At 26.9% G+C, this 12804-nt stretch overlaps 1 protein-coding gene across 4 annotated transcripts; it reads right to left on the bottom strand.

The window, feature by feature from the left end:
- Positions 1 to 7837: 7837 nt before the first annotated feature.
- LOC107935049 (transcription factor bHLH110) lies at positions 7838 to 11784 on the bottom strand. 4 transcript variants are annotated; one of them, XM_016867591.2, is made up of 7 exons: positions 11288 to 11784; positions 10812 to 11220; positions 10476 to 10601; positions 10255 to 10320; positions 10085 to 10150; positions 8298 to 8357; positions 7838 to 8198 (listed from the first exon to the last, which is right to left on the bottom strand). In XM_016867591.2, the coding sequence occupies exons 1-7, from the start codon at positions 11419 to 11421 to the stop codon at positions 8031 to 8033; spliced, it is 1029 nt and encodes a 342-aa protein (XP_016723080.1). In that variant the 5' UTR covers positions 11422 to 11784; the 3' UTR covers positions 7838 to 8030. The 4 variants fall into 4 exon arrangements, with proteins under 4 accessions (XP_016723080.1, XP_016723079.1, XP_016723081.1 ...); XM_016867590.2 differs by having other exon boundaries at positions 10434 to 10601; positions 11288 to 11782; XM_016867592.2 differs by lacking the exon at positions 8298 to 8357 and having other exon boundaries at positions 10434 to 10601; positions 11288 to 11774.
- Positions 11785 to 12804: the final 1020 nt, after the last annotated feature.

Below are 12804 nucleotides of genomic sequence, written 5' to 3'. Positions count from 1 at the left end.
TTGAGACATAAAAATATAATTTTATCATTTATTAATTTATGATTTCATTATTTTTAAAAGGATTAAATATTAATTTTTTTATTTTTAGGAGTCAAAGTTAAATTTTGCCATATATTAACTTAAAATTTCATTATTTAAGATGGGATTAAATTGAATAATTTTCAATTTTAGGGGGCAAGGCCTCTGCTTGTCCCCCTTAAATTTGTCTCTACCCATATTGAGATTTGAATTTTATTTATCCAAGTTTAGGGATTAACTTGAACAAAAAAAATTCAAGTCCCAGTGTGAACAATTGCCTACTTCATGTCTTAATACGAGAATAGTTGTCAAGTTCAGAGAATAACTTGAATAAAAAAAAATTTAAATCCCAATGTAGGAACTATTGCTAAGTTCAACCCAAAAATAGATTAACCCTATATTATTATATAGATATAGCTACAATAATCCAATAAAGTTTTGGATTCGAGTTTATATCTATATCTATATATATATATAATAGAGCTTTTCTTTTTTATAAGATTATGGTTTAACTTGACTTTAGATTTAATTGAGATTCAATATTATTATTGAATATCGAAAGTTTAAAAAATATATATTAATATTTTATTATACTAATATATACTTTTTTTAATTAAATATGAGGCATTTAAATATTCGAGGCTTGATTTAAAAATTAAAATCCAATTAATTTCACATATTCAAATTTAATAAAGTTATCATTAATTGGACTTCAATTTTAAAATCAAATAAGATAGAGGGACAAAATTCCTAAAGTTAAAAGTTACACAGTTCATCCATTATGTGGTCGAGGTTCTATTCTTGCTCATGAGAATGGAGTACATTTCATGGTCAGCCATTTACCTCTTCGAGAAATACCTGCTACGAAAGAATTAATTACTGCTACCGATAGTGGATACTTATGATTACGATAAAAATGTATAGTTAAATTTTAAAAATTCAAAAAATATAGGGTTTGAGAGTAAAATTAAACCATTAAAGAAGTATAAAGAAAATTTTTAGCTTACGTGATTGGAGGACTTGAGTTAGGGTCTCAGTTATTGCATCACTAAAATTGGGACCAAAATTTAACTTTTTGACTTTTAGATGGCAAATTGCTTCATCATGAATAGTGTTGTCGCTATTTATATTTTTTTCTAAGCACTATTTATTTATATTTACTTATTTTGGAAGAAAACTTGTGCATATACATATAGTAAAACTCAAATTTAAGATTTTAAAATTAGTGTTATAAAATCTAGATCAATGGTTAAATCGATCAGATTAAATAAACAATAATTAAATAAACAATTAGTCGACCACTCAATTAATATATTAATAAAATACTAAAAATTATAAATTGGTTTAAAGGATTCAACCGTCAAGTTTTTTGTCCTCGACTTTTTATCAATTCTAAGTAATTCACTCAAAGGTCAATTTAATTTCTTTGTTTGAACTAATATTTTAATTAATTTTCTATCTAACCAATCGATCCAATTTGATTGCTCGAGTCAAGTTGACTTCAAAATATCAGTATTAAAATGGTAGTGGAGATATAGAGTTGGGTAATATAAGCTTCAAAATAGTTAGATATTTTCTCTAAACATGCTTTGCCAACCTTTCAAGCTGGTCCATAGGTTCAGCAATAATTTAGCTTTTGGTTGCGATCAATGAAAAAATGAATCTCATAATTTCGGCATGAATGTGATTAAACATTTTTTTTTCTCAGGATTCAGTAATTATATTAGATTTTTTAAAATTAAATTCGAGTTGGGTTGAATATTTAAATAGTGATAAAAAATTTTTAATATTATTTTCTTTATCTATAAGATTTAAACTCGAGATCTTATTTAAAAAAAAAAGATGAAGCTTTAACTTAACAAGTGTTGATCAAAAGAAAAAAATATTTTTAAAATAAAATAATATATTAAATATCACTTGATTAACACCCAAAAAAGTGCAAAAATATTTTCCTCTAATATTTTTGTTAATGAACATGATTTACATAAAAAAAGCAAAAAATATGTAGTAATATTTTGCTGTGTAAAATTTTTCAAATAAAATTAAAGGAAAATTTAAAGGATTTTTTTATACTAAATTACTTTCCCCCTCCCTTAAATTAGAAGAAAAAACATGCTTAAGTGTATTTAAATCTACGTTCGTTTAGTAATTGCAACATAGTTGGCAAAAATTTAGAAAACTTATGGTATAACTCCATGTGGAAAAAAATTATATAATAAATATATTTATAAAAAAATTAATATAGAAATAACGAGGTTTTGGTTCAAATTGTAAAGCTAATATATTAAAAATCATGGTGTTTTAGGATCAAATTTCATCACATGCATTTTTTTAGATTTTATAAAAAATATAAAACAATAAAAATACTCTCTAAATTTTACATAAAATATAAAATGACAAAAATACTCTCATAATAATATTTATTATTTATAAAATAAATAAATTTTTTAATTTTTTTAATTAAATTGAGACTCGATTGATTGAAACCTTTCAATCATTTATACATGATGGAACTTAAATTTGAGCATTAGGACTAACACAATCAATGCTTCAATTATGATCTATACTATATTCTAAAGACCCAAATTAAATAAAAATAATAATTTTACGTTATATATATATATATATGAGAGATACACTTATATTAATGTAATACTTAATTGGTTTTACACTGTTTCATAACCTTTTTTATGGCTAACAATATAACAATCTAACTGTCATATTTTATGTGCTATTTATGTAGATCATACACGTCAAGTTTGATATAAATTAAAAATTTATAAATATTTATTTTATGTAAAAAAAACTTCCATTCGTTAAATATATATTAATATAAATGATATTTTAGATTGATGCGATAGAGATATTGGACCGATTCAAAATTTTACATGTATGAAAAATATAAATATATTGATAAATTCAACTGTTGAATTATTGAAATACTAATCATATAAAAATTACGAAATAGTGTAAAACCCGGTAAATTTTATTGAATCATTCTCCATATATATATTCTTATTATTTTTCAAAGAAAAAGAAATTAAAAGCATATATAAAACAAGTGAGAAGTAGGAAATTTGGATTTGGTATTTGGTAAAATAGATACTTTTGGTATACAATATATAGGAGATCCATTTGAAATTGATACTGCAACCATAAAATTAAAACAGTTCCAAATCATGATTTCTAAAACATGCATACTTGATCTAATCATTATAAAAAGTTATAAAGTCATTTTTCATATGACTTAGCTCTTAAAAAATATAATTAAGTCTCTTTAGATGGATAGTGCGATTACATACAGTTAATTTAAAAACAACAATGATAATATGATTAAATACTGTAGCGTAAGACAAAAATAAAATTAAACACACTGCACTAAAAAAATACCCATCCAAAGATCAGCCCTCAATCAATTAAACCACCATTTTCAAATTTTATCTTTTGTCGTGATTTGTATTATTTTTAATTATATGTCATCAATAAAATTGATAGGAATCCATCAACCAATTCAATTTGATTTTGACAAGATTGAGTTTTGTTTAAGTTTTACAAAAGAGAAATATATGATGATAAATTAAGCTTAGTGTTCCTTTTTTTTTTTAAATTATAATAACAGGTAAAATTCGAACAACAAACACGGCTAGTACGACTCAAATCTAGGCCATATTTGAGACGATGAACATCATTTTAAAGAAATATTTCAATTATTTATTATATAATATTATATAAATTGTACAAAAATATAATATTTATAAAGTAATTTTTTACTTTTTAAAATCATATAATATTATATAAATTGTACAAAAAGATTTAGATAATATTAACATCAACCCTAGCCGTCTTATTTCCAACCGATAACGATGCCGGCGATCGAAAATATCTTAGATTTCAGATGAGCGCCACGTGTATACTATTTTTCTCAGACAAACTGGATAAGGCAACTCATCATACTTGCAAAAAAAAAAATATCTAATTCCTAGCCTTTGCTTCAAAATATCTCACAATTCGTACACTAAAATAAAATTTATTTTATTATAATTATATAATATTCGAGTTATTTGTCTAAATTTAAAGTCCAATAATATATTTGAGAGAATTTACAATTTAGATAATATTTTATATTTGAAAAATGAGCTCAAATCTCATTTAAAATATGGATTGAGCTTAAATTCTAACATTAAGATTAGAGGTTAGAATTTCTTAGTTGATAGAATATTTAGAATTACCTATAACTTATCCCAACCCTTGAATAGGAGGATAAACGCGCTTCAGCATACTTGAACCCACGTCCTTAGACTATCTACAGTGCTAATGTTAACCGAATTAAGACTTAATTGCTGATTTTAGTAAAATTTAAAAATAGCATATATGATGCCACCAACTTTCTTCTAATTATAATTATTTTTCGGATCTAATTATAATCTTAACACAATATACAATGGATTCCTTATGAGTTGTTTTAATCAACATAAAAAAAATTATTTTTCTAGGTTTTAATGTATTCTATTGAAACATATTTTTAATTTAATAATTGAATAATTTCTTAAAAATTAGATGACAAAATTGAAAGAATTTTATTTTGGGTGACAAAAATAAAAACATCCTAAAAATTAATTGACCAACTAGATAGTTTACCTTTTTAATTAAAGATTTTATTTAATAGATATCAATTTTTTTGTCCGTGTAAATTTTATAGCTTTGTTCATGATTATTAGGACTTTTTTTTCTTTTAAATTTGATATGATGTTTCTTTTAAATTTTTGCAAGTATTGGGCCAAAAACATTGTTGGGTCCTAAAACACACCTTAACCCCAACTCCCAAAACAGCCCAAATCACAAAATAACATAGACCCTCAATCAATAATGATATTAGGGGAAAGTGATTGTTGCGAATGGGACTAAGGGCCAGTTCTTCATTACTTAAAAAAAACACTTCTAACTTCAAAAGTACTTTTGAAGAAAAAGTTGTGGAGAACAAACTGTTTTTGGCTGAAATTTTTAGCTTTTCAAAAGCACTTCTAAAAAGTAGCTGAAAAGGAGAAGCTAAAAATTTTAGCTTTTCCTTTCCCAAAAGCACTTTTGGTACTTAATTACTTTTTCACCCCTCCAATAACATGGTATTTTTATTTTTTTTCTTGGTGCTTAATTACAATGGTGTTAAAATCATTAATTAAAAATAAAAAATATTTTTTAAAATACTAATTACAAATATTTAATGGTTATATTTAAATATTTAAAATATAGTTTATATATTCTAATTAAATTTTATAAATAATTAATATTTATTGCTTAAAAATATTTAAAATTTATATTTCATATATTAAAATATTAACAACAAGTTATAATAATTTTTTTATATTCTTACTAAAATATAATAATATTAACTAATTTAAATATTATTTAAATACATATTTGTTACTTGATAATAACATGTCTAAATTGAACATTTTATTTCTCAAAAGTACTTTTTGACAGCAATGCTAAACACTCAAATTTTAAACCAAACTTCTCAAAAGCACTTTTCCACAGCACTTTTCAAAAGCAATGAAGAACTGGCCTAAATCGGTTATTAAATAAGTTAGATTGAGAATCGGATAGAATGTCGATTCAAACTAAGATATTAGATCAATTAATTTAAGAATTGGTACAGATCGATTGAATTGGGTTAAAAACCATCAAATTAAATTTTTATTTTTATTTTTTAAATAAATTTAATGAATTATTTAATCGAGTTGTTTTTAGAAATGTATGGAGTGATGATTTTTCTTTTATTTTGTTTTTCGGCTGCGGAAGGGAGTTTTGAGGTGTAATTATAATATGGGATTGGGGTGGTTTTCATGTAGGTAATTATCCCATCTTTAAGAGACGCGGTGTTGTGGATGGTAAGTGGTTAGGTGACTTTAATACAGTAAGAAACTAGAGTGAAAGGAGTAGTGGCGTGGGGTTGGTGAATGGATCAAGGGTGTTCAATATCTTCATCGAGGAATGAATGCTGGTGGAGTTCTTCTGATGGGAATGAAGTTCACTAGGTTGGGCCAAACATTGAGAGGAGTCGAAGGGATTGGTTTTTACTGGTAGTATAATGGCTGGTTCGTGTCAAGGTCTTTATTTAGTAAGGTTGAATATGGTGCTGTGGGAAGTTTTCAAGTTCCGTGAATCGGTTTGGGGTCAAAATATACAGAGGTCCTGATTACAAGAAGACGAATCCAAATCTGCATTTTTTCATAAAACATGTATTTTGTTTGAGGGACATTGAGAAATGGAAAAAAGTGGCTTGTGCTCTGTTATTTGTATTGATTGTGGCTACAAGACCGGATATGGCTGAGTTAATAGCCAATATATAACAGATTTGGCGCTGATTAGTGGTATGGTTAGCAGGTGAAAGTCTCGCTACTTAATTAATCTAGTTTGTGTGTTGCTTTAAAGTGGTAGACGGAAAGAAATGATAAACCGTGGATATTGCGGAATCCTTAGTTGATGTTCCGGCAAAAGCAGGATAAAGAGTCCTTTGTTTTTTTAAAGTCTGGAGGTGATTATTATTTGCTGCCTATATTAATTTTTGTTTGAATGGATGTTGATTGTTTCAAGTTGAGTGTTTTTCAGAGTGAAAGATTATTCTAGGAGTTTTTGTAACCTTTCGGTCTTTGAGAGAGGTTGGTATTTTTCAACGTCTTTCTTTCTTTGTTTTTTATATCAACTGAGAAAAAAATAATTAATCGAACCGGTCGGACCGGAGAACCGGCAACTTGATTGGTTCAACTACTAATCTAGTTCTAAAAACCTTTCAAAAAATGAAAAATTAAGAAGGAGAAAAAAATCTACTTGTAAAAATAGTGAGATTGATTTTGATGAGATTAAAAATAGTAATGATGGTGAAATTAATTATCATAGCAATTATGAAATTAAACACCATACATGAGAGATTAAAATCATTAATTTGCTATGTATTTAGATTCAAATACAACTACAAGAAAAATGTGAGAATAAAAATTTACTATTAAAGATAATCACATATGAGACAAATAATAATTAGAAAACAAAGATTAATATTGTCAAATGAATGGCCTAGTCAATCTATTCGGCGTTGGAAAAAAAATGGACATTACATATATAATAAGAATAATTACATGTTATTTTTTATTATTATAAAATGTTAGTCCAAATTAAAAGTAATCTAATTTGATTTTATATAACTAATTTCTGATTGATGGGGGGCTGATTAGAAATTAAGGTTAATGTGCAAAATTTTTATATTAGGGTTATGATCCCCAAATTACACATACGTAACTTTTTTGACATCTCATCTTTAGAAAAGAGAGAGTCACCTCCTCTAATTTGGACTATCAAAATCATAAGATTCTAATATTTCAAGAAATAGATGGATTCAAGTATACTTCGGTATATAATTTTTGTTCTTAACGATCTCACATTACAGATCTTAATTTACAATTTACAATTTTATATTAGAGTTTTATTGTCCTAGCATTCAATTCACAAAATTCACTACTATGTTGTTATACAAACATGAGTTTGAATTGAAATTTATCATGAAAGATGTGTGCTATTGTTTCAATGATTTAAACAGTTAAAAATGTTTTTCAAAGTAAAACCTATATAACTTTAAAACCTAAAATTAAAAAAAAATTTACAAGAATTAATATTGTTAATTGATTGAGCATGGTCCATCTTGGGGATTTTGTAATTATAATAAGGTTTGACCAAAATTTTCCATTTAAAATTAAAGTAGATTTAAAATTAAGGTAGATTTGTTGATTGAGTCTTAAGTTGGTTGATATTGACATTGTTATCAGTATAAGAAGTACGTATTTTTTCTTTTATTTAAAGATTGAGAAAGAAATATCGATAACTTTAAATATTGTATAAAGAAAAAAAAGGGGTAAGCTTTTATGAATTATCCCTCCTAGCTAGTAAAGTCGGCATATGGGCTTACAAAAATAAATTAGTATTTTATCATCTATCCGAAGGTTTTAATGTCTCTTAATTGTTCGTTAAAATCCTCTACTAAAGTTGGGCGGTGGCCAAAAGCTACCACTGCTGCCGCCTCCGCCGTTGTCGGTGGTCAAATAAGACATGCATGACAATGGTACTAGACATAGACCTCGGCTTTTAAGATCTTGCCTTGTTTCTTCTTCGTTTCCCATCTCCATCATTGAACCCTATAAACATGATCATTACAAACATTTTCAAGGTAAGAAAATAAGTTATTCCAAAAGGCTATTTTCCTTTGGCAATTAGATTGATTTTTTTTCTCTTACCCCATGTTTGGATCTAGATGTTCTATTACGAGATGACTTCATATATGGAACACTTAATGTCTGCAAAAAGAAAAATTATTTTTCAATATAATACCAAATTCCTTACCATGTAAATCACTGAAATTCTTACAAAATTACTTATAATCGAATAATATTGAATCTCTTACCAAATTCTCTTGAGTTCATGGAAAGTTAATTTTAATGATTTTTTTTCTTTTTCATTTTTATGTTGTTCCAAAAGATAAAAAGAAAACAATAAAAACTAGAGAATATGAGAACCCAAAGAAACAAAATTTCCATGTGGTTAAAGCTAATAGCTATACTGCTCCTACATTACAACTCTTATGGGATTGTTGTTTAAACAACCAATGGTGAAAAGACTTGGTATATATGCTAACACAAAATATAGGGTTAATTATTACACTATACTTGGATTTTAAATTGTCCAAATTTTAAAACATTCTAATGAAATCCTCAAAATATTAAAATATCGTATCAACCAAAGTCTATTTATCATCCAATCACTAACTTAAACATTAAATGTCAACTCGAATATGATGTTGAGCAAATTTTAAACTCATGGATCAAATTTTAACACATATAATTGCATAGGCATCTTGGACCTAATGCGTTAAAAAATAGCAATCATAAATTTTAATGATGCTATTTTTTCTTTAAAAAACACGTTAGATGCGAATTTTTTCATACATACATATTTTAAATTTGATTCACGTGTTCTAAACATGCTCCACGTCATATTCGAGTTAGAACTTAACTCTCAAGCTACAAACTAGGAGAACAAAAGACTTTATTGATACAATGTTGATATAGTTATTTTTGGTATAACCAAAAGTATCTTCACGTCCATTTTTATGGTTTATGAAAATTAATCTTTTTAAGGTTTATGACTGCCTCTCCTAATAATATTGTTTTTAGGATACAAACCTAAATTCTCTTCTTAGAAGTGTATTGTATCTTAACTCTATACCCAACATTTATTGATTACAATATTGATATTCAAGACTCAAGTAAATTTTTTAAAACTTGGAATCAATTTATAACCCTTTAGATAAAACATCTAATAAATGAACCCTAGGAAGAAACCCTATTTTGTTTGCTATACTAGAGTTATTAGGGGCTAAAACTTTAAAATATACTATTGTCATTGAAATATTAATATTGCATCAAGTTTTTTTGTCAGTCTAATCACTAGCTTAGGTGTTAAATATCAACTCAAATATAATCTCAAACATTGAGTATATTTAAAACATAGGAGGATCAAATTTTAACACATATGTACCTATCGCATAGGAATCTTAAAAAAATAGTCCTAATAAATTTCAATGATACTATCTTTTTCCTTTAAAAAACATTTTAGATATAAGTTGTCATACATGATTAGGTACAAATATATTTAAAATTGAATTCATCGATTTTGATATATCCGAACTAGAACTTAAATCCCAAGTTAATGACTAAATAACAAAAATGATTTGATTGATTCAATATTGATAATTATTTGAGGATTTTGGGTATAATTAACCCTATATATAAATCATCTAATAAAAGAACCCTAGGGAGAAACCCTAATTTTGTTTGCTAGAGTGATTAGGGTTTAATTTAAAGAATCAATTAGTTGAGGCTAGCTTAGCGTTGCACCCATAACAGTCCAATGGGGGCATGGGTCTCTTTTTGAGGTAATATTTTAATAAATATGTCATAGAATATTTATTATTAAAAAAAATATATGAAAGATTCAAGGAGAATGTTTGGGAAAATGGGAGTACCTCAACTTGATTCTGAAGGAATTTGATGTATCCAATAGCCTCCATTAGTACGGACGCTGTATCTGTCTGTTATAAATTTCCCACACCACAATTTTAACATAATAGAAGGACTAAAACTATAATTAGACCTTAATTAGTAATTAATCTTTTAAGCACCCAAAAATTTTTACCTTGCCAAAGGGAGCAACCAAATGTTGGAGAGCTGCAATTCTATCTCCCAATTTCTCTTTCCTAACCTGATTTGATGCAAAAAAGCAAATGATTATCCAATAAATTTATGAAATTATAAGTTAATATAATGATAAAATTACACTTTTAACTCTTTAAAAGTTTATAATTCATATCTGACCCTCATAAGCAATTTTCTGGCTTCCATTATGCATGGTCTCACCTTAAAGGGAGGACATGCGCGTGACTCCAAACGAGATTTCTTGGTTGCTGTTGATGCCTTTGCTTCCTTTAATATATTGCCTGATCCTTTTGCCTCTAGTGTTTCAGTGTTGAAGGAAGATGATATCTTTGAAATCCAAAGAGAAAAAAAAAATCATGAAAAAGCAATTTCAATAAAGAACAACAATAATAATTAAAAAATGGTCTTCAACTTTATCAAAAGTATTTGATTAAATCATATGTCCATGCTTATCATTATATCTGTAATCAAGATTTGTTCAACTATACCTACAAAAAAAATTGCATGAAGTGAGTGCCTAAGATCAAGAGCACTTACATTACTAGGGCTATTATTACAAGGTAGCCTTTGATTAGACAACTGAAATTGTTGGTGAGAATGACCAAAAGAAGCAAGATTATGATGATGATCCTCTGAAGAATAATGCTTAAAGCTACTGTTTTTGGTAAGTCTTGAAGGGCTTAAGAGATCAAAGGCTTCCATGGAACTAGCTTGGTTCAAGTTTGAAATGTTTATACTAGGGTATATATGGCTGAAACTCCCTTTAGTAGGTAAAGGAGGTAAATTATGGGTATTGGGGTAAAATTCAGAGCTTTGTGATAACATTGGGAAACTAGAAGATACTGTTTTGAGCATTAGTTTGTGCTGAGACGGGTTGTTGAAGGTTCCTTCATTGTTAGTCCATGGTTGCAACAGAGCTCCATTATGATTGAACTCACTGGTATTACTGCAAAAAAAAAAAGGTTAATTAAGAAGCTTAATTAAAAAGAAATAAATGGAGGGGGAAGACTTACAAAGTATTAGTAGGGGTCCAAGAATGGGGACTGCCTGAAACTCGATAGCAAGGTAAAGAAGATGAAGAAGACCCAACGAGAAGCTGATTATAATGGTGAAGCTGATGTTGATGATGGACATTTTCAGATTCCATGATTAAAGGCTTGAAAATCCCAAGGTTGAGTGATTAAAAGAAAATATACTCAAACGAAAGAGCTTTGTTGAATTCTCAGCTATAATCAAAGGAACACACTTGAGGTGATACCCACATATTTGGTTTTCTTCAAAAGAACGATGAATAATCCATTCTCCTTACCCTTTATCACTATCTCTCTCTAACTTTAATTATTTGATTTTTTTTTCAGGCTAACTAACTCTTTTTGCAGCTATGACTGAATGCTTTTATTGCAGTACTACTCGCTGCAATTACAAAGCAGGAAGATGATTAATACTTCCTCTACACTGCCTTTGATCCCAAGACTTTTAAAGACCCTCTTATGTGTGTGTTTATATATATATATATAGCTTCTATTCTTAACTATTTATAAATCAGCAATAGACTAATTCCATAAATTTTGTTTGGAGTGTCGGAATTAAGTTGTATATTTTTACAATATTAAAAAAGTAATTTTACCATTTTAATAGTTAATATCTTTATATTTTTAAAGGATAAAATCAACTTTTTTTTTTAGGGTCAAAGTATAATTTTACCATATATTAATTTAAATTTTATAAATTATAAATGGCTAAAAGTTAAATTTTTATTTTAGGGATGTCGGCCCTACTAGCCTCTGCCTGGACGCTAAAATGTTTCTATGTATAGAATTAATCAAGGGCAAAGTCAGAAATTTTATTCAGAGGTGTTGAGATAAAGTTCTAAAATTGAGGCATTGAAATTAAAAATATATATTCTAAAAGAGCTTAGATTATATAAGTAATTTTTAAGAGAGGTCAAAATTACAAAATTTTCCATTTGTTCAAATGATTAAAGTGAACCATTAATACTTGAGAAGGAGTATTAATAATACTTTCCCTTTTGACCAAGGGGCCATGGCCTTGCCCTCTTGGTTTCGTCTCTAGGCTAATTACATCATACTAAATTTTAAATTAGTCTATAAATTTGAAAATTGTTTTATTAGATCTTAAAAGTATCAATATCAAATCAATTAGAATTATCTGTTAATCTAGTCATTACTTTAAGATGTTAAATATTAGCTCGGACTTAATGTAGAACGTATAAAAAATATATGGATCAAATTTTAAACATGTACATATTAAATTTAACATATTAAAAATAAAAGAAATACTCCTTCTAAATTTATATGACACAATTTTTTATTTTTCTAAATATATTAGAATCAAATTGTCTATATTGTAAGCATATATATATTTAAAATTTGGTGTATATATTTTAAATAAACTTCAAATTAGATTCCAACTATCATTTAATACTCAAATCCAAATTGATATTAGATTAATTAAGAAATAATTTAAAATCTCATAACCTCTTATGGAATTAACCTTATATTATAGATTA

The sequence above is a fragment of the Gossypium hirsutum genome, chromosome D06, assembly GCF_007990345.1.
Source record: "Gossypium hirsutum isolate 1008001.06 chromosome D06, Gossypium_hirsutum_v2.1, whole genome shotgun sequence".
NCBI classification, from domain to species: Eukaryota; Viridiplantae; Streptophyta; class Magnoliopsida; order Malvales; family Malvaceae; genus Gossypium; species Gossypium hirsutum.
The sequence above is the reverse complement of the archived record's forward strand: the minus strand, read 5'-3'. Positions and strand labels throughout refer to the sequence as shown.